The sequence below is a fragment of the Drosophila mojavensis genome, unplaced genomic scaffold (assembly GCF_018153725.1).
Source record: "Drosophila mojavensis isolate 15081-1352.22 unplaced genomic scaffold, ASM1815372v1 contig_36, whole genome shotgun sequence".
In the NCBI taxonomy this organism is placed as follows: domain Eukaryota; kingdom Metazoa; phylum Arthropoda; class Insecta; order Diptera; family Drosophilidae; genus Drosophila; species Drosophila mojavensis.
Window position 1 is genome coordinate 11,860,770 of NW_025318858.1, and position 21,626 is coordinate 11,882,395.

The 21,626-nt window shown below is 34.2% G+C and overlaps 1 protein-coding gene across 2 annotated transcripts in view; it reads right to left on the reverse strand.

The window, feature by feature from the left end:
• Positions 1-1,085: 1,085 nt before the first annotated feature.
• The window catches only part of LOC6576594 (lachesin), a 31,754-nt gene continuing 11,213 nt past the window's right edge, over positions 1,086-21,626 (reverse strand). The window contains exons 4-9 of one of the 2 annotated variants that reach the window (XM_015165264.3): positions 21,312-21,470; positions 21,031-21,159; positions 5,950-6,100; positions 5,722-5,864; positions 1,879-2,007; positions 1,086-1,608 (exon numbers count right to left, since the gene is read on the reverse strand). In XM_015165264.3, the coding sequence (XP_015020750.1) occupies positions 1,448-1,608; positions 1,879-2,007; positions 5,722-5,864; positions 5,950-6,100; positions 21,031-21,159; positions 21,312-21,470 (872 nt within the window). In that variant the 3' untranslated portion in view covers positions 1,086-1,447. Of the gene's footprint in view, positions 1,669-1,878; positions 2,008-5,721; positions 5,865-5,949; positions 6,101-21,030; positions 21,160-21,311; positions 21,471-21,626 lie in introns of both variants that reach the window. The other variant, XM_002002547.4, reaches the window with a different exon arrangement.

Sequence of the window (21,626 nt, forward strand, 5' to 3'; positions counted from 1 at the left end):
TGTTTTTCTGCTTTTCTTGAAATATGGTTTATGATTTATATGCATCTCAGCTGTATTGGGTCGTTAAAAAAAAAAAAAAAAAAAAACAAGTAATTTTATTTTGGCAAGAAACTTTAAAGCCGACTAAAGACTAAGACTGGACATTAAAAAAAAGTGAGCATGAATGGAGTTATAAAAGATGTGAGTATATACTGGTGTGCTTATGTAAAGCATTTGATCAAATGATGTATTTTCCATTTTGATTCAATACCTTTTGCCTGCTTTCGGACAAGAGTTGTAATTAATATAATAATTTCTGTTATCCCTGCTAACACAAAACTGGTCGAAGTGGTTTTTGAGGTGTGGATTTTAGATGAAAGTTCTTCTACATTGAAATGTAGCAAAAACTGGAGATTCTGTTAGCATTCAAGCCTCGAACACTTTTAGCGTGTCGCCAAATTTGTATAAGGTTGGAGAACTACACCTTTTCTATCAATTAATTCTGAACTCATCTGAAAAAGTGCATCACTCAACTTGTCCAGCTGATCACAATCTTTAAAATCCAAACTATTGAAAAATTATTAAATAAATAATTTAAATTTAAATAATAATTTTATAAACAAGGCTTACTATATCAGCTGTCCAAAGTTCTTGGGTGCTAAACGAAATTAGTTAATGAATGACCCAATAATACATATCTAAGAGCAGCATTAGCTATAAAGCGCATGACCATAGAACTGTAACAAATTATATTCACATCTATCTCCACTCTATATTGTTCAACTTATAAGAAGGTATATATGTATATGTATTTAAGGTGCATCAATATATAAGTACACACACACATACACACATCTCTCATGTATATATTTCTATATATTTTGTTACTATTATTTAAATAATTTTCGATATGTTGTTGTTGTCGTTATTTTTGTTTTAACAATATATTTAGTTGTATATAATTTCGTTTATGTTTGAGATGTGCGTGTGTGAGTGTGTTTGTGTGTGTCATCAGCGTTTAACGCACAAATATATGTATATAAGTGAGTATGTATGTGTCATTATATAATTATTTTAACATTATTCAACTTGAGTACATCAAATTGATATTTTCTCTTTCTCTTACTTTTTGTTCTTTTTCGTTTATTAAGCACAGCATTAAAGCAAAATTAAATTGCAATCGTTTTTACCCTTGTGAAGGTCCATATAATTGTAACTTTACATATATATATATTTATGTATTTATATATATAATCTATATATGATAAGGTTGACGCAAGCTCGGTTTGGCTTAGTCTGCGCAATTTTTCTTTTGGGGGGCCGGATCATAACTAGGGTCTGCTCGACTAGGGGCTATACGAGTATTTTGTATTACATATTGTATATGTATATATATATATATTTATATATTTATATATCGTTTATATGCTAGTCGCCTTAGCCTCATATATAATTCGGATATGTAGCTCTAACACACACTTAAGCTAAGTCTTGCACAAACTTCTCCGCGCACCATGGTTAACAACGTTGGTAGCAAAACCAGCCACGCTATGGCGTCGCTGTCGGCGCCGTTGTCGACGCCGACGCCGGGCGCATTACCATTTCCGTTTGCCGCGTTCAGTGTTTTATCTAGGAAGGATTTTTGTTCAGATAAACCGATTTCATTCAAATTCGACTGATAGCGCGTATCTGATTGATGTTAATGATGTGGGGACACAACACACAAGTGAGCGAGACAGAGACAGAGAGAAAGAGAAAGACAATGAAAGAGACTTTAAAATGGGGAGTACTAAACGAGATAGAGAGATATACTGGAAAAAAATCAAATGTGTTGGGGTAAAACGAACAAGGGGCGTGTGTCAGACTAATATGCTGATGATAGGCTCAAGTTCTACTCACTCTTATCATGTCCGTAATTGGAACGCGTCGCATCGGAGTTGCCAAAGCCAAAATTATTGTTGCCAGCCTCGCCCCAATGAGATTCGCTAGTGTAGAGACCCGAAGAGGCGGTCGTTGGCGGATATGAGACTGGGGTTGAGAGAAGTGAAAATAGAGAGAGAATTAGAAATGACAAGACAAGATATGTTAGTAGTATATGAGTATATATTATAATTTTGTAAGGAAAGAAAGTATTCTACTTAAAGATCGCAGTCTGATCTCTCATATTCTAACACTCTAATGATAGCTATGAAACATAGAGTTCTTATTAATATACTTTCAATATTTTCATTATTTACGTAATGTCGATAGCAATCCATATTAATTAATTTTGTATAATATGTATTAATATTTACATATATATAGTATTATAAACATATATGTTATATATTCTATCGCTAAACATACAACATACAACATAAACATACTTTCTTAATAATTTCGCAATTATCATACGTCTTATACAGCCAGGCAAAGCCTATCGCGTCTCTCCGCGAAGAGCACCTACAGCCAAACCAGTCTAACTTGAGTGAATTGTCTGTATTTTGATTGGCTTACGCTTGCAACGTCTAATTGCTTATAACTAATGCCATCCCACTCACACGCATACTTGCTTCACACTCTCAACTCGCACAGCTATAGCCCTCTCTTTCGCTCTTCATATAAATCGAATTGTTTTTCTGCTACACTTGCTGCTCTCTGTGTTCCCATCTGCCATTGTATTTCAGTTGATTATTGTCAACAAAATGCCTAACTCTAAAAATAGGCCGTGCTTTGTTCTCACACTCTCGCGCTCTCGCTCGCACTCACACTAGCTTGATTACATAAAACAATAACTGAACTTGTTCTCGAGTTTATTTCTTTTGTTTTTTATTTAGCATTTGTTGTTTATAATTCATTTACATATTTTTTTTTTTCTTTTTATTTATACATCAGTCAAATGTATATATATTGGTTGTTGTTTTACTTTTTTTTTAAAGGAATTTGCATGCAAATTGTTCAATTTTTGCAATTTTTCGCACGTCTCATTGCATTTGATTTTTTGTGCTATTTATTTGAAATTCGTGCTGTCTGTTATTTCACAGCACACTCCAAATATATGCATACATGTAGATAAATACATACATATATTTTATTCGCCCGACTTGGTGAAACAAAATGCTAATTATTTTGTATTTTCATTATGTGACAATATGCACAATTTCCCAGTTCCCAGTTTCCAGTCCCCCAGTTCGAGGTTTATATAATTTAAATGTTCAGTTTTTCCCTCGTTACACATCCTCGATAACCATAGACAGCTGTGCGTGCATACTCTATATATATATATATATATATATATATATATATATATATATATGTATATGTTTTCAATTAAAGCACGTTTTAATTATGCCCCGCACCGTGAAATTTATTCAGCACGTTTGTTTCAACCATTTTAAATATGCAAAATCATTTTGATTGTCAAACGCTTTTTGGCCATGTGATGGTACTTATTTTATTAAATATTGAATATACATTCAGCCGACTGAGCAATCTCATTAGAAACTAATTAAAACATTGATTTTCCGACGTACGAAATTGAATAGAATAAATTCTAGTGGAAATGAATGTAAATAATTCTCTACTCCCTTTTATTTTCTATCTATCTTTTTCATATCTATGTATGTAAATATTTTTTATTAAATTTATTTTATCGTTAAAATTTGAATAGTTTAACCTAAAGTTATGTAGACTCAACTTTTATCTATAAATATAACTGTAAGTATAACAATTACTGTTAACAGTTCAATAACGAAAATATTCGATTTAAGACCATTAATTCCCAGCTACAACAAAATGTTGCACACATCTAATGAGCTCTGGAGCTTTAAGTCCAATTCGACTAATTAAGAGATTCATGTCCAGCAGGAGGAGGAGGAGAAGCAGGTGGAGGCGATGAATGCGAAAGAGAGACATGAATGTGGAAATAGAAAAAAAAAAGCCAGCTCCATGGCACATTGAGAAAGTGCCGCATTGGCCTTAACACGAATTGACAAATTTCCAGCTATTTAGCCATCGAGGCGAAAGCCAGAATAAAAAGGAAATCTCGACCGCAATAGCCCAGAAACGGAGCGACTTAATTGCCTGGCCAGGAAACGTGAACTTTTCAGCATGGCAAGATGCAGAGGGCGAAGCGTGCGATCTGAAGTAAAAGACGAATGCTTAACACCTTACAATGCCCTGGTCGATGCTTGGCCAAAAACTAAAGGCTGCAGGGCTGAGCCATAATCAAGCCACTGGAAATCAAGTCACGTGCTCTGTGCCTGAGGTATGGAATCGGTGGGGCAGACCGGTTGGTTATCCTCGCACACAAGCCTCGGGTCGGTGGGTCGGTGGCAGCCGAGTCAGTGTTTGACTCCACATGTGCTGCGCTGCCTGCCTCGAGGAAAACTTTAATTTTATTTCAACTACCAAGGTTGAACTTATTTTCTTTTGCAGCTGCAACGCTTCAATTTCTGCAGCTCAAGTTGTGAGTTAATATCACGTTTTAAGTTTAATTACGTGATGGATTTGCTGAGGGCAGCTTTAAGTTGCCGAAGACTGTGCGCGATAGAAATCGCATTTCCTAGCGCTACAATTAACTAAATTATATGTTCGATTCCAGTTAAAAATAAATTATGGGTCAGCTAATTTCAACTTGAGGTGAATTCCTAAAGCCAATGTAATATTTAAGCTCGAATTATGTTTACAAGAATAATAATTATATTAATAATGAGTGCTATTAGTCATCATTCAATTATAATAATAAATATGGTAATGATAACAGGATTTTAATGTAAAATAAATATTGATAACACTAGATAATATGCTAACAAAATAATGATAGTAATGGAAATTATTATTAAAGTAATACTAATAAAGGTAAAGTAATACAATGAAATGCTAACACAAATAATGCTAAAGATTTTCATAGCTCACTATATAGACTGCACCGGTTTTCCACACCCACATTTTTACTTTTATATATATTTTGGATATCTTCATAAGGTCGGGCCTTCTAAATCGGGCACTAAATCTGTAAAAGATCCAGTTCTATCCGATTTGCCACACTCTTAGCGAGCGGATCAGGATAGTTACAATAGGCTTCTAGGTCGTAGAATGAATATGTAGTTTTCCTTAATAATTATACTTTATACATATCGCATAAATAATGAATTTGATTGTATAAATTACTCTATTTCATAGAGATTTCGCTGAATATATATCTACATATATTTTTGTAAACCTATTAAGTTGTGGCAAACCTATTAAGCTGAGCTGCACTACGTATGTATTGCCTTTAATATTCATTATTTTCATTCCATTCCGTTCCAAACGTATTACAGAAGTTACAAAATTTTTTATTTTTTTATTTTTTTTTAAAACTATTTACTCGCATGGAAACGCATTTTACTAATAATAAAGTATTTTCCCCCAAAATAAATAACTGAAATTACTTCGAGAAACTAGCACAAGCTGCTGACTTTGCATTCGCAGCATAAATTGTGCAACGCTGCGTATGCGCAACATATTTGCAGCTGCTTCAGAAGAGGCTTGTGCTTTTCAGCTCAGCTCAGTTTTTCGCAACTTTTGTTTGGCAAACAATTAAAAATGCATTTGACGGCAACTTTTGCTGAACAAGCTGCGAAATTGCACTGAGTGACAGCCGAGTTCTGAGTGCCGCCTGCCAATTGCTGAGTGCTTAAATATGTCGCATAGTTTTTTTTTTATATTATTCTTCTTCTTTTTTCTTTTTTTTTAGGCAGCTCTGAGCTATTTACTCACCATATAATCGTATAATGCCATCCGTCTCGCCCCTGGGATTCTTGGCCACGCACTTGTAGATGCCATCGTCCCCGCTGCCCACATTGATAATTGTCAGCTTCATGTGGGTCTTGTACGCGGGCACGCCGACGCTCGATTCGACTCTAGGCAATGCAGAAAGAAGACGTTGTTAGACTAGCTAAAGAGTAAAGGGAGAGCGAAGTGAGAAACGAGCGGAGCGCCACTTACTTGTACTTAAACGAGTCGTGTATGATTGGTCCCTCGCCGCGTGTCCAGTAATTCAGGGATGTGGGATGCGCCTCCGTAAAACATTCGATGGTCACATTGAAACCTTCGGGTGCGCCAACCAATTGATGTGGTATTAGCAGCATGGGTGGAACTGTACAAGATTTTAATAATGAAGGAGCATTAACATTGACTGTGAACACAATTTATAAATATATATAAAATATTATAAATATAAAATATTATAAATAACGGACAAAACGTTAAAACCGTGTCTAAAACTGTAATTTAAGTGCGGTAATTCATCCAATAGAGAAGTTTTGCAAGTAATAAATATTGTAAAGGTATACAGATTTATAAGGAATACTTATTTTTCAGTCTGTTTCATTATTGTTATTCTGAAACGTCTATGGAATACATTCTATGACTCTATAAGAATCTTGCTATATCTCTTACTATACAGTATATTCTGTTATATCAATATGTTATAGCATATTCATATATTCCATTCTGTTAGCTCCACAGCTCCAAGTATTTTCTCTTCTTACATAATTATCATAAATATTTGCAGCACTTCAAAAATTATCCAATTTGTGAAATGTCCAAAAATATTGTCAATTTTTCAATGTTAATCTTTCCGTGTTAATCCTGACAGCTTTGAGTACTCACGATGCTTTCGTTTACGGCGTTGACCAACACTGTAAAGTACTTAGTGTCCAGTCAGGTCGTTTAACCCCTTGACAAGTTAATTAAGTTGCGCATTTTGTCACACTTAAGCTGCGTGACACTTAATATCCTTTTCATTAAGGACATTTCAGAAAGAGAGGAAAAAAAGTGAATGCAAGAAATAATGAAGGGGAGCCAAAGGGGAGATAAACGTAAGGTGTTCGGCAAACTGCGCCAAAAGGCTTACGGCCACAATTCATAAACATAAAAACGACGCTAATTTGTGTTCAAGCTGATTAAAATTTCAATTGGTCCAGCAGCGGCATTAGCCGAAGGCGGACAGAGGGAGGCAGAGAGAGGGAGAGAGAGAAGCTTGAAGAACCCTTCAGGTTTGAGCCGCAGCTTAATTGCCAGCTCGTGGCTCGCATAAATCAACAAAAGGTAAAAGAGCCAGCGAAATGACAAGGCAAACTCAATGAATGAATAGAAGAGCTGGAGCAGGAGCAGCAGCAGAAGCAGGAGCAGCATCCATTGTGTATAGAGCCAGCACTTTTTCTGCGCTCAGCCTAATGATGATGACAGGCTCACAGACTACTGACAATAACTATAGCAGATGCAAAAACCAAAAAAACATAAAACAAACGAGAGAAGAAAAAAAAAAAACACGAGGTAGAAGAAGAAGGTTCATTAGTGCGAACAGTGGGAAAAAAGCATCAACTGCTTCCACTCGCATTTAATATCTTAATTAAAATTGCGCGCCGTTGTGCATTCGAAGTGTGGCAAAAAGTTCGCTCAGTGATTCGCCTATATGACTTTCCCTCTCAAGTATTTCGGTTGACGAATTTTTCTATAGGTGTCCTTCTGCTATATACTACGGAAAACTACTCAACAGATGCACAAACACATAACAAATAGACTCGAAAGATGTTCTAGCAGAGATGCAAGATGCAGCGGAAGAGAAAGAGGAGGCGCAGGCGGAAGAGGCCGAGGCGGAGGCGGAGTCGGAAGAGAAACACAAGAGCCAGCAAAATACGGAATAATGCTATTCATAAGATTTTTCATGAGCTGCGACCGCTGAAAGAAAAAATAGTTGTTTTTTTTTTTTTTTCTACTTGGTACCCACTTTGCGTGTGACTTGGGTGTGCATGTGCGGCTGTGTGTGTGTGTGTGTGTGAGTGTCTGGGTGTGTGTGCGAACTATGGCGAACTTTTTCTCCTGGGCAAAGAAAAGGCGCAGCCTCGTGACTTGTCTTGGCTCTCAATTTAAATGAAAATCAGTTGCATAAAAAATTATACTTAAGATCTGGCTCGACTTGCCATTTGCATAAACCAAAGACAAAAATAAATTCTATATATATATATTTATATAAATAGGTATATATATATGTATATGCAGCTTGAATGCATGCATAAATTGGACTTGAAACTTTGTTTGTCAATATGCAGCTGGAAGAAATTTATAAGTTAGCCGAAATGAATTGAAGCGATTCTATGGTCCAGTAACAGATAGAGAGAGAGAGAGAGAGAGTGAGAAGAGACGAAAGACATACAGAGCAAATAGAGAGAGCGAGAGGGGGTGATGGAGAGTTCGCTAGGTTATGACAAACAAAATTATTCAAATTGCCAACAGAAATTGTCCAAAGTTGAAAAATTCTGGATTCAAATTTTGCAAAAACAACTTACAACTACGCAAGGGAATGGGAATCTGAATTGTCTATATAATTAAAGTTTTTGCATGTTTTTCTTTTATGAACTGATGAACAGAGAGAGAGAGAGAGAGAGAGAGAGAAGTAAATTACTCTTTAAATATATATAGACGTAGAACAATGAATACAGCAATCATGAGAATGAGAAAATCCGGGGACGTTACGTATAATAACTTATATAGCAAAATATTAAAAAATTAGAATTATCTTTTGAGTAATTAAAAAAAAATAAAAATTTTTTTAAATTATTATAAATAATTTATATGATAAAAATCAAAAATAATTATTACAGATCAATTTTTATATAAATATATGAAATCATAACTCTTATCTTCAATTTTTATAATAAAAATTAATAATAAGAGTTATGGCTTAACTTTTATTATAAAAATTTAAAATTAAAATTGAATTCAAATATCTCTTGAACTGAAGGAGCTAGATCATATATTTTTGTAAATTTATGATCTATGCTCTAATAAAAATTTATTATTTTATTGAATTTACCGTAAACGAATAACTTCTGTGTAATTTCCTCTACCTTCTTGGGGCTTCTTTTGAGCCTCAATTTTTTTAAATTCATAACTCTTATTTGCGATCCAAACAGCATAAAAAGGTAATGCGAGTAAGCTGAACAATTGGAGCTGAATTACCAAATGCAAAAAATATATTTGCTTTAGTTATGACAAATAATATTTATGCGAAAGTTAAATAGACCACAAATAATTATAGTCAAAAAAAAAAAAAAAAAAAAAAAAAAAAGGAGGAATTAACTCCAAAACAATCATGAAAATCAAGAAGAAATCAAAAATAGAAGTCAACAGTTTAGCTAAATTTAAAGTCAAATGACAGTTCAATTCTATACAATGACCACACTCAAATTTAAGCAACATTGAGAATCGTATAGAAAGGCAGCACTCAACACTTAAATGCCAGCAATATGCCATTACGAGACCCATTATCAGATAACATTTTCTTTGTTTCAATCACATTGTCTGCAGCAATTTCTGAGAGTTCTTTGGGTTTCGTTCAGCCAGCACGTGCCGTGGCCAATCCTTTTGTCCTTATCTTGGCACAGACCATTCACCTGTCCCGTTTTTGGCCAATCGCAATGCAATCAGCTCATTGCCATCATCTTGTCCATCTGCCATTACACTAATTTCGCACAAATATTGCGCCAACATCCTTCGGCGCAATCAACGTCCAAACAATGCCAAGGCAAGCCAAGCCACTTGAGCGGTAATCCTTGACTGGGCGACTATCCGACCCGACTGCGACCGTAACGAGGCTTCATTAACTGCTAATTTTCAAGTTGTTTACACTCAGCCAGTGGCACCTTGCAATTTTCTATAGACAGCCAGACACAACTGTCACTCAATGTCCGCTGACTACTGAGGCGCAAACAGCAAGCCCCCACTTAGCCACACCCACTCAGTGCGCCTCTCACTCCCAGTCGGACTAAATTATTGTTGACTCAACTCAAGCTCTTCTCTTCTCGTTTTTCTTTTCTCTTCGTTTTTGTTGCCAGCTACCCGACTCGGTTGCTGTCCACTTAGCAGCTTCGCTCGCTCGGCGCCTTCGCACAATATTGTCGCCACTCAATTGTAATTTAAATCAGCGCTAAGAACTCCAACCGGACAGGAAATGCTGCAAATGCTTGGCTTGTCACCGCCATGTCGAGAGTGCCTAAAGTCAAGGGCTTTAGTGTTTTCATTTATACGCCCAGACACTGGGGATTATCGTACTGCCAGCCACTTAGACTTATTTATGGAACGCAAGCCTATTCTATAGATCTCCACATATATATGATAGATTGTAAATATTTTAGTAAAGTTAAATATATATGTATAAAAAAAAATCTTTTTTGAAATAATACTTTTCATATTTATCTAAAATATGAAATTTATAAATCCCATTGAAAAGCTTTGAAAATCTCAAGCAATGAAAATATATAGTATATATATGGCCTTCAAATATTTTTGAGGAGAATTAAAACTCTTTTCTAATTTATACGTAAACCTCAAATAATAAGGAAAATTCTAGTAAACATTTCTGGCAAGAAAAATACAATTATATATAAATCTTAAATACTTTGTAGAAAAATTTAACACTCTTTAACAATTCACACATTTGTCTGAAATTATAAAGAAAATTCCTCTATAAATAAAATGTGGATTTTTTTGGCATTGAAAATAATATAGTATAAATTTGTTTTTCAGGAAAATTAAAAACTTGTAGAACTTACATATTTAATGCTTTGAAAAAAAAATATATATTTTATATAAAATTTTTAGCAGGTAACTTAAAAATTGTTTTATATGTTTAACTTTTGTCTCAATTATTACAGAAAATTCCGGTAAAATCTTTTGCAAGGAAAATAATAGAAAATATAAAAAAAACGGTTTTCTTGTTATCACTTTTGCCTCAATTATTAAAGAAAATCCCAAGGTAAATAATATCCTATATAACTTTTAAATATTTGACTTGGAAATTGAATAAAAATTTGTAAATTTCACATTTATTACAAAGAATAAAAACAATTCCTGTGAAAACCATTTGAAATCGTTGACAATGAAAACTTAACTTTTTCTAATACTTCTTTGATTCCCTGATTAAAGCCACTCGAAATCTAGTCATTGGGGATTCCGTTTTAAAGCTCTGTTAAGTACCGACAAATTGTATAAAAAGCCAAAAGAAATAATATGAATGCCAAATATCTGGATTGCATACCAAATTAGCTGCTTAAGTTGGCCCCAAAGAAATTTTACTTCTTTTTTCTATTGCTTCGTTCTATTTCTTTTTTGCTGAAGTGGGGCAGGTTAAGGGTCGTTCGCAGCATATGTTGTCCTTATGTCCTGCTGTTGCTGCTGCTGCAAGCAAATCAGTATGCAGTCACAAATGTTAGAAACAAACTGGTTTACACATACACACACACACACGCACAGACGAACACTAAGCGGAAACAGTAGCTGAATTTGTTGCTTCCTGTTTGTTAAGCAACGCACGCCACAATAAACGTACAAACATGGAGCAAGATATAGTAAAAACAGAAATAAACAAGGAAGGAGAAAGGGAGATGGAGAGAAATAGAGAGCGAGAGAGAGAGAGAGAGTAGAGCAGAGAGCTAGTCTCCATGTGTGTCCTGGCTAAAGGACATATGCAAGCTGTCACAGTTGTTTTAACAAATTGTTTGGGTTGCTGTTGCAGACGAAATTTCTTTCACTTTTTTTTCCTCTCTTTTAGTGTGTTTGAAAATTCGTTTTTGACATTTTTTAAAATCAGCGTACGATTTTATATTTATGATCGAGCACACGAAAAATCGTTTGCTTCCAAAAAGTGCCAAAGAACGCAAGGAATATTTATCGAGCTGCTTTTATGGGAAATTGAAGACGAGGTCTAGAAATTGGGTTTCACGACAGAAAATTTTTGTCTAAAAAGCTGGGCAGGAAGAATTAGTTTTTTTTTGATAAAGCATAGCTGAGTTGTTAATTTAAAGTTTTTACGCAGTAAAAAAAGTATAAAATGGGCGTAGTTTACCATAGGACATATAAAAAGAAAAACAAAGAAAAGTAAAAAAAAAAAGAAAGAATAATAATTAAGAGAAATATGGACGAAAATTTTAGTTTTTATATATTTATTTAAAAAAGGGTAAAATTCTATTGTTTGTGTATTTATATATATATATAGTGACATAATCATACTGATTACGTCTACAATATTCAGAAGCTGTATGGTCGCGTCATTAAGCTGATTCGTCTTTGCAAGGCGCGCAGCTTCGTTGACCTAGGTCTAGTATTCGGATGATGTGTTGGAATTGTGTGGTGAAATGCCCAACACTGAATACTCATACACTCACACAGCCTCACACAGTGCATAATAGACAATTAGAAGTTGACGCAACATTGTTAATGTGTTGGAATTGTGTGGTGAAATGCCCAACACTGAATACTCATAAATAAATACTGCATAAATACGTGTCAATAGACCTACAATTGTTAGTCTTAAGTTGATATTCAATAAAGCAAGTTGTCATAATCCAACCTTGACTTCGTCTTTTAAATCATATTAGCGTTGCTGTTAGTATATGTCGCAGCATTTATTCGACTCGTAACAGTTTTATCTTAGTGGCGCAGCCGGTAGGATAGTAATAAATTGTGGATCCTGATGCAATAACTAAGTTATTAATTCTTGTGTCCCGTTTACTGCTATCCGCTAAACAACAAACGCGAAGGCAACCCACGCGATGGTCAATATCGCGTCAAGTTTTTAAAATAAAACCTCGACAGTGACGTGTATACCGAAATTCGCATATTGCCAAAGCCGCGGATTGTGCAAAAAACTTGAAAATAATTCAAGAAGACGCTATAGAATTCGAAGAGAATATAATTCCAGAAACATTTGGTTTTCTCGCAAACCTTCGAAAGTGCTATCAGTGCATACAAACCCCAACATACGTACTAAATAATCAATAAAAATGAAATAAACCGACAACAAATAATAAATAAAATATAATTATAATAAATTAAATAAATAAACAAAATGGAAGGCGACGCAACAACACCCCTTTCTGATACCAACATGACCCAAGTGATTAATCAACTTAAAAATGTTGAAAAGTTCACCGGAAATAAAAACGCTTTATACACGTTCATCAACCGGATCGATTATATACTGGCCCTGTACACCACCAACGATGCGAGGCAGAGATCAATACTCTTTGGACTTGTTGAAAGCTGCATCAGCAGTGAAGTCATGTTATCTCTTGGCATGACCAACCTAACTACATGGACGGATCTCCGAAAACAGCTAATCCTAAACTTCAAGACGCAGACCAAGAACCATATTCTACTGGAGGAATTCAGGAACACTCCGTTCAAAGGCAACGTACGAGCTTTTCTGGAAGAAGCAGAACACCGTAGGCAGACATTGATGAGTAAGCTAGAATTAGAAAATAATCAAGATGAGAAAATACTATATGATCGATTAATTAAAACAAGTATTGACGACCTAATTCAAAAACTTCCTACCAATATTTGTATTCGAATCATAAATTGCGAAATTCCAGATTTAAGATCACTAATTAACATATTACAAGAAAAAAATCTTTTTGATGAACCCTGTCAAAATTTAAATCAAAACAAAGTAAAGCAAGATAAAAATTTTAAGCCAACTTATCCAAATCCAAATATTCAAAAGTTTCCCACATTTCTTCAACCAAACCATCCTTATGTCCCATATCAACCTTATTTTCAACAACCATATCTTCCACCTAATCATTATTCACCTCGACCGATGCAACCAACGCCTAACCCAGTTAGACCATTTAACCCTACACTTAGACCAATTTTCAGACAAAATCAATTTGACAATAATCGTTTTGGACAACATACACAAACAACTCCACAACAAACTCCTTTCAATAGTTTTGGCGTAGCCAACCAACCAACAAAGCGTGTTAGACAAGCAGAAAGTGAACAAAGTAAAATGAGTATAGATGAAGAAACTAGAAATCAAGAAGAGATAAATTATCACGACTATATGCAGAAAGAATATTATAATCAATTAGCTTCTTATTCCCAATACTATCCTCAATATTACCAAGAACAAAGTTATCCACAAACCTCAGACTATACATACACACAACCAGCCACAACCGAACAGGAAACAGAACAACCAAATGAAATAGAAATCGAGAAAGCCGAAAATTTTCAGCTGCCAGCCTCGGAAACAAACAATACATAATTATCACCTATAAAGGAAAAAAATATAAAATGTTTAATAGATACAGGATCTACTGTTAATATGATGACATACAATGTTTTTAATTTACCAATTTACGATACCGATTGTCTTATTCAAACCAGCAATGGACCTTTGACTATCACAAAAAAGGTGAATGTTCTTTCAAACAACTTGTTCAAAAGTAATAATGAATTTCTTTTACATCAATTTTCACCAGATTACGATCTACTAATTGGTAGAAAACTGCTTTCAGACGCACAAGCCGTTATAGATTATAAATCCCAAACTGTTAATTTATATAATAAAAAGTATAAATTAATCAATGATATTCCGATCACAAACCAAAATCATTTCGTAGCTCAACCAATTCTTGAAACTTATCAACACCTCAACAACCCAATCAGAGATAATTCTAAAAATCAAGAATCTATCAACTCAAGTCCTTACCGACTAGACCATTTAAATGAAGAAGAAAAATTTAATTTAATAAGTTTATTGAAACAATATCAACACATTCAGTTCAAAGAAGGCGATCAACTTAGTTTCAGTAATCAAGAAAAACATGTTATTAACACTACTCACAATTCACCTTTGTATACAAAACCATACAGTTATCCACAAGCATACGAACAAGAAGTTGAACACCAAATTCAAGACATGTTAGATCAAGGTATAATACGCCCCAGTAATTCCCCTTATTGTAGTCCTTTATGGATCGTACCGAAAAAAACAAGACGCTTCAGGTAAACAAAAATTTAGAATCGTAATTGACTATAGAAAATTAAACGACGTAACTATAAATGACAGACACCCAATACCAAACATGGATGAGATTTTAGGAAAACTAGGCAAATGCAATTATTTCACAACAATCGACCTTGCAAAAGGTTTCCATCAACTTGAAATGCATACAGATTCCATCAAAAAAACAGCCTTTTCCACAAAAAATGGCCATTATGAATATCTTCGTATGCCATTTGGATTAAAGAATGCACCTGCAACCTTTCAACGTTGCATGAATAATGTTTTGCGACCGTTAATAAATAAACACTGTTTAGTATATCTTGACGATATAATTGTATATTCAACATCTTTAAAAGAACACCTACATTCACTGCAATTAGTTTTCGAGAAGCTTTCTGAAGCAAATCTCAAATTACAACTTGACAAATGTGAGTTTCTAAAACAAGAAACTTCCTTCCTAGGACACGTCATAACTAAGGATGGAATAAAACCCAATCCTGATAAAATCAAGGCAATTCTAAAATATCCTATTCCCACAAAAACTAAAGAAATAAAAGGTTTTCTCGGACTAACCGGTTATTATAGAAAGTTTATTCCAAATTTTGCAGACATAGCCAAACCAATGACAACAGTACTTCGAAAAGACGCAAAAATAGACACTAAAAATCCAGAATACATTAGAGCTTTTGAAAAGCTAAAACAACTTATTTCCAATGACCCAATTTTAAAAATTCCAGATTTCAAAAATAAATTCATTTTAACAACTGACGCAAGTAACGTAGCCCTTGGAGCTGTACTTTCTCAAGACGGACATCCTATCAGTTTTATTAGCAGAACCCTCAATGATCACGAAACCAATTATAGCGCTATAGAAAAAGAACTTTTAGCTATTGTATGGGCAACAAAAAACCTTTCGACACTACCTTCTAGGTCGACATTTTGAAATCAATAGTGACCATCAACCATTATGTTGGTTGTATAAAATGAAAGAGCCAAATTCAAAATTAACCCGATGGAGAGTAAAATTATCAGAATACGATTTTGACATAAAATACATAAAAGGAAAAGAAAACCACATAGCTGACGCTCTATCGCGAGTAAAAATAGAACAGACTTATTTCGGAGAAGAAACACAACATAGCGCTGACGAAGATAACAGTAATTTAATTTGCATTACAGAGAAACCAATAAACACATTTAAAAGACAAATTATATTTTCCAAAGGCATTCCAAATATTACAAAACAGAATTACTTCAAAAAACTTATAATTCACATCACATACGACAACATGACTAAAGACAAAGCCGAAAAATATTTAATTGACTATTTTTGTACAAAAACTAGTGCAATGTTTATAGACAGTGATGCAGATTTCGAAATCATTCAAAACGCACATAAAGAAATTATCAACACTAGCCACACTAAAATTCTACGAAGCCTCATTCAATTAAAAAATATAAACTCATATGCCGAATTTAAAGAACTTATTTTGAAAACCCATGAAAAACTCTTACACCCCGGAATTCAAAAAACAAATAAACTCTTCAGTGAAACTTACTATTTCCCCAACAGCCAATTACTGACACAAAACATAGTAAACGAATGTAACATTTGCAATTTAGCAAAAACCGAACACAGAAACACAAACATGCCAATGAAAATTACTCCCAGACCCGAACATTGTCGCGATAAATTTGTAATAGACATTTATTCCTCTGAAGGCAAACATTATCTTAGTTGCATAGACATTTACTCAAAATTCGCTACTCTTGAAAATATTAAAGCAAAAGACTGGATAGAATGCAAGAATGCATTAATGCGTATATTCAATCAGTTAGGAAAGCCAAAATTATTAAAAGCTGACCGAGACGGCGCATTTACCAGCTTAGCACTCAAAAAATGGCTTGAAAATGAAGGAGTAGAATTACAATTAAATACTACAAAAACAGGAATAGCAGACATAGAACGACTACACAAAACAATAAACGAAAAAATTAGAATAATCAACACTTTAAATGACGAAGAAAATAAACTCAGCAAAATAGAAACCATACTTTACATTTACAATCACAAGACTAAGCATGACACAACTGGACAAACTCCTGCACACATATTTTTATATGCGGGACAACCAAAGTTAAACACTCAAGAAAATAAAGAAAAAGTAATAAATAAAATCAACAGTGACCGACAAGAATACGAAGTCGATACCAGATATCGAAAAGGACCATTACAAAAAGGAAAACTAGAAAACCCCTTTAAAGCCAATAAAAATGTTGAAAAAATAGATCCAGATCATTACCAAATTACTAACAGAAATAGAATTACACGTTACTATAAAACTCAGTTTAAAAAATTAAAGAAAATTAACCAAATTCAAATTCCACAGGTTTCTACTTCATAATCATACTATCATTTCCCATATCCCAATTGACTTTCAATCCATTAATACAATCAAAATTATCCCATATCCTGATCATAATGGCTATCAACTCGATTACATTAGCACAACTTCTTATTATGAGAAAGATAATAAAATCTTTAATTAAGCCAAATACCATTGTAACTTGGAACATAACTTCTACAATTGTAAAACAAAATTGCCAAAAAAAAAAAAAAAAAAAAAAAAAAATAATAATAATAATGTTAGTCTTAATATTCAGGGTAACAAAATTATAAATATCAATCAATGTAAACTGCAAATAAACGACATAATTGTAAGCGATAACTATTTTCAACTAGAAGTTGACCTTACACCATTGTATCCCCCAATAGAAATTATTAAAGTAAAACCTATAAAACATGATGACATTGTAAAAATTGTATCACAAAATAATACTTTAACATATACAATCATTGTAATCACAATAACCATATTCATAATTGTAATCCTATATTTTAAATATGTATCTTGTAACCCCATAAAATTATTTCGAACAAAATTTAAAAAAACAAATTCACGAGCCCAACAAACAAACAACGCCATCAGTCGAAACAGAAGAGCAAAAACAGGAAAACACGATCATCGAGATGACACAATCAACTTTACCAAAACTTTACCCGTCTGTGTCACCTTGACTCGCAGGCTCGCCTCTTAAGGAGAGGGAAGTGACATAATCATACTGATTACGTCTACAATATTCAGAAGCTGTATGGTCGCGTCATTAAGCTGATTCGTCTTTGCAAGGCGCGCAGCTTCGTTGACCTAGGTCTAGTATTCGGATGATGTGTTGGAATTGTGTGGTGAAATGCCCAACACTGAATACTCATACACTCACACAGCCTCACACAGTGCATAATAGACAATTAGAAGTTGACGCAACATTGTTAATGTGTTGGAATTGTGTGGTGAAATGCCCAACACTGAATACTCATACACTCACACAGCCTCACACAGTGCATAATAGACAATTAGAAGTTGACGCAACATTGTTAATGTGTTGGAATTGTGTGGTGAAATGCCCAACACTGAATACTCATAAATAAATACTGCATAAATACGTGTCAATAGACCTACAATTGTTAGTCTTAAGTTGATATTCAATAAAGCAAGTTGTCATAATCCAACCTTGACTTCGTCTTTTAAATCATATTAGCGTTGCTGTTAGTATATGTCGCAGCATTTATTCGACTCGTAACAGTTTTATCTTAGTATATATATATATTTATTAATTCTTTTTTTTGTTTTGTTTTTTTTTTCGAGCATTTTTTCTCTTAATAAAAATGCTTTTAAAATGTGAAATTTTTTTGGCCGTTGAACTACACTACACATATAACCTTATCAAACGAGCCAAAACTGATATTAGACATTGACATATAGACACACATATAGGTGAACAATAAAACTCGCATCAATTCCATCTTGTTGTACGAATTATTATCGAGCACAGATGTAAAAATTAAATTAATTCGAAATTGTTGCTAAATTTCGTTTACTGAAGTTTGTAACATATATTTGAAATTGTCATGTTTCACCTATACATATAATTATATTGTAAATAACAAACATCTTCTGTTTCTAGCTTCCATTACTGTTCATTTGTCGTCGTCTCACACAAATCAATTAACGATTTAATAACTGCTTCTACACACTTCTCTATGTCAGTCACAAGTTTGTTTAACCTGCCCAAACAATCCATTGTGCGGCAAATCTGTTTAGTTTTTCAACACTTTTTTTTTTGCTTCCCAAGCACTTTGAAGTAGTCTTTTCATATTTTCTATACCCACACACACACCCACATACACACACATTCTATGTGCACTTTTTTTTCCGGTGCATGTCTACAGCAATCAGGCATTTCGACTTACTTTTTTATGGCTCTCGCTTCGCACACGTGTAATTTGTATTGCACTTTTTTTCGTGTGTGTCTGTGTGAGTTCAGCTCTCTAGAGAGTGGGCAGGTTTATATAGGTGTAGTGTTGGCCGTTGTGTTGCCTGGGGGGTCTCTGAGTTAGGATTCGGAATCGGTTTTGTTTTGTTTGGCTAGCAAGCAAGGGAATGAATGTCGTGCACAAAACCACAATAGATTTATGCTTGCGGCATTTTTAAGTGACAGCAAACGAGCAAATTTTCTGTGACGTTGCCACTGCACCGCCCACAACGCTCGTTGCCACGCCCCACACTCCATCTCCTCTTGCCTGCTGACATGACAGCGCACGGACAGCATGTGATGTGACTGACTGTCGCTTGTAATAAATCTTAAAAAGAACTGCACACTGATTTGAACTTTGTTTCGTTTTGAATTTTCATTCCTTTTCTTTTTTTGTTTTTACGTGAGATTTTGCAGAAAAAGTGCAGCAACAGCTACAAGTGGGGCCTCGAAATGCAATCAGTCAGAGACAGTGGGCCCAGCATGGGGCTAAGTGTTATGCTGATAAGATCGGACAATTAGCAGATAAAGTGCGATGAAGGGGGCGAATGTATAAAAAATTGTATTAATTGGCTGCAGGTTTTCTTTGAGCAAGAGTTGTTAGGATATTAAAGATTTAATGAATTAATATGAATAAGAATAGATTTAAAAAACTGTAATATTATATGAGAGGACATGAAACATTGCTATTTACTTTTGCTGATATTGTGAACAAAGTTGCATTTCATATATAATATGAAATCTCTTATATTTATTTAAAATGTGCGATAAAGTTTTGACTTTAAGAAAAAAAAAATATGTATATACATAAATAATTATTAGTATTAAATCTTTAAAGACAACTTTTAAAATCTCAAAAGCTTAAGGAATCCATAGATGTATTTTTTTTTTAGCTGATCAATATAAAAATGTTGAACAAACAAATAAATTAAATAAGAGATAAATTAAAAATTAAAAAATAAATAAATAAAGAATTAATGAAAATGTATTGTAAAAATACATTATAAGATAAAAATTAATTAACTTTTTTTTTGAAAATTTTACACGCAATAAAAAAGTAATAATTGATGTTTTATTTCATTTTATTTATTTATTTATTTCATTTTATTTTATTTCTCTTATTTATTATAGTTATAATTGTATTATTATTATTGTTATATTATTTTTTTTTTATTAATTATTTATTAATTTTTTATATTTTAGAAATTGTATACGAAATTTGTTTAAACAATCTTTGCGTGCTCAATCACTAACTGCAACTGTCGAAACATCAAAAAATGTATTTTCATACGCAGATCTTTCACCACAGTGCCTGCCATGTGACCGACTATCAGATCAAGTTTAATCCGCAGCCGCGAAATGGAAATATGAGTTGCTAGGGACAACAGTGCATATAACACACAAAACTCGAACACACATACTCACACCCACTCGCACACAGACACAAAGCGAGAGGGCAGATATACAAATTTATAAAGGTAGTTTTTAGCCATCAAACGCTGTTGGTCAACACGTAACGAAAAACAATTTGAAAACGGTAGCTAACCCAAATCCAAAAGCTATAAAAGCTGTATTTAGTTTTTCCACAATTTTTCCACAATTTTTCCACAATTTTTGCACAATTTTTATTTGAAATTTTTCGCAGTTTTCACAATGTTTATAGAATTTGTGTTAACGTTGCAAGTGCTTGGTAAATAGTTGTGAAAAAAATCTGTTCAGCACCAGAAAAGAATCACTTTATCATTTTCGCTTCGACAGACAGTCAAAGAGCAAAAGCGAAAAGCTGATATACCCCGCCGTGGCCCTGCGCCCCCCTTAACATACAGTGCCTGCCCCATCTCTTTCGTTATTATACTCACAGTCGACGCTGACTTTGATGCGCTTGGAAACCGTCGGGGGCACCCCATTGGATGCGATGCAGAGATAGGCGCCCATGTCCAGACGAGAGATGCGGGTTATCTCCAGCGTATCGCCCTCCCACTCATTCACTGCAACAGAAGAGAAAGAGACAGAGAGAGTGAGAGAGAGAATGAGAGAGAGAGAGGGGGGGCGAGGTAGAGGAAGTTAGGTGAATCTCTTAAATGATTGATGCAGCTGCTCTGATATGCGCTAGCCAGCTGTCCGTTACCTTTGCACTTACCTATGTGATTCTTATTGATGGCTATGCGCGAGTTATCATCACGCTTCCATTTGATAATGGGTCTGGGACTGCCGCTGGCCCGACAACGCAGCGATATATTAGCGCCCTCGCGCACGATGACATCGCTCGAGCTCAGCGAATCGTCAATATTTGGTGGCACTGCAACGAGTTCCAAAGAGTTGCAAAATCAATGGAAAATTGTTTTAAAGTAGCTTCAGTAAACCAAATAAATAACTGTTAACTGCTCTAGGATAAAGCCGCTTACGGCGCAAACAATGTGTCGGATACATTTAAGATTAAAGCGCCTACATAATA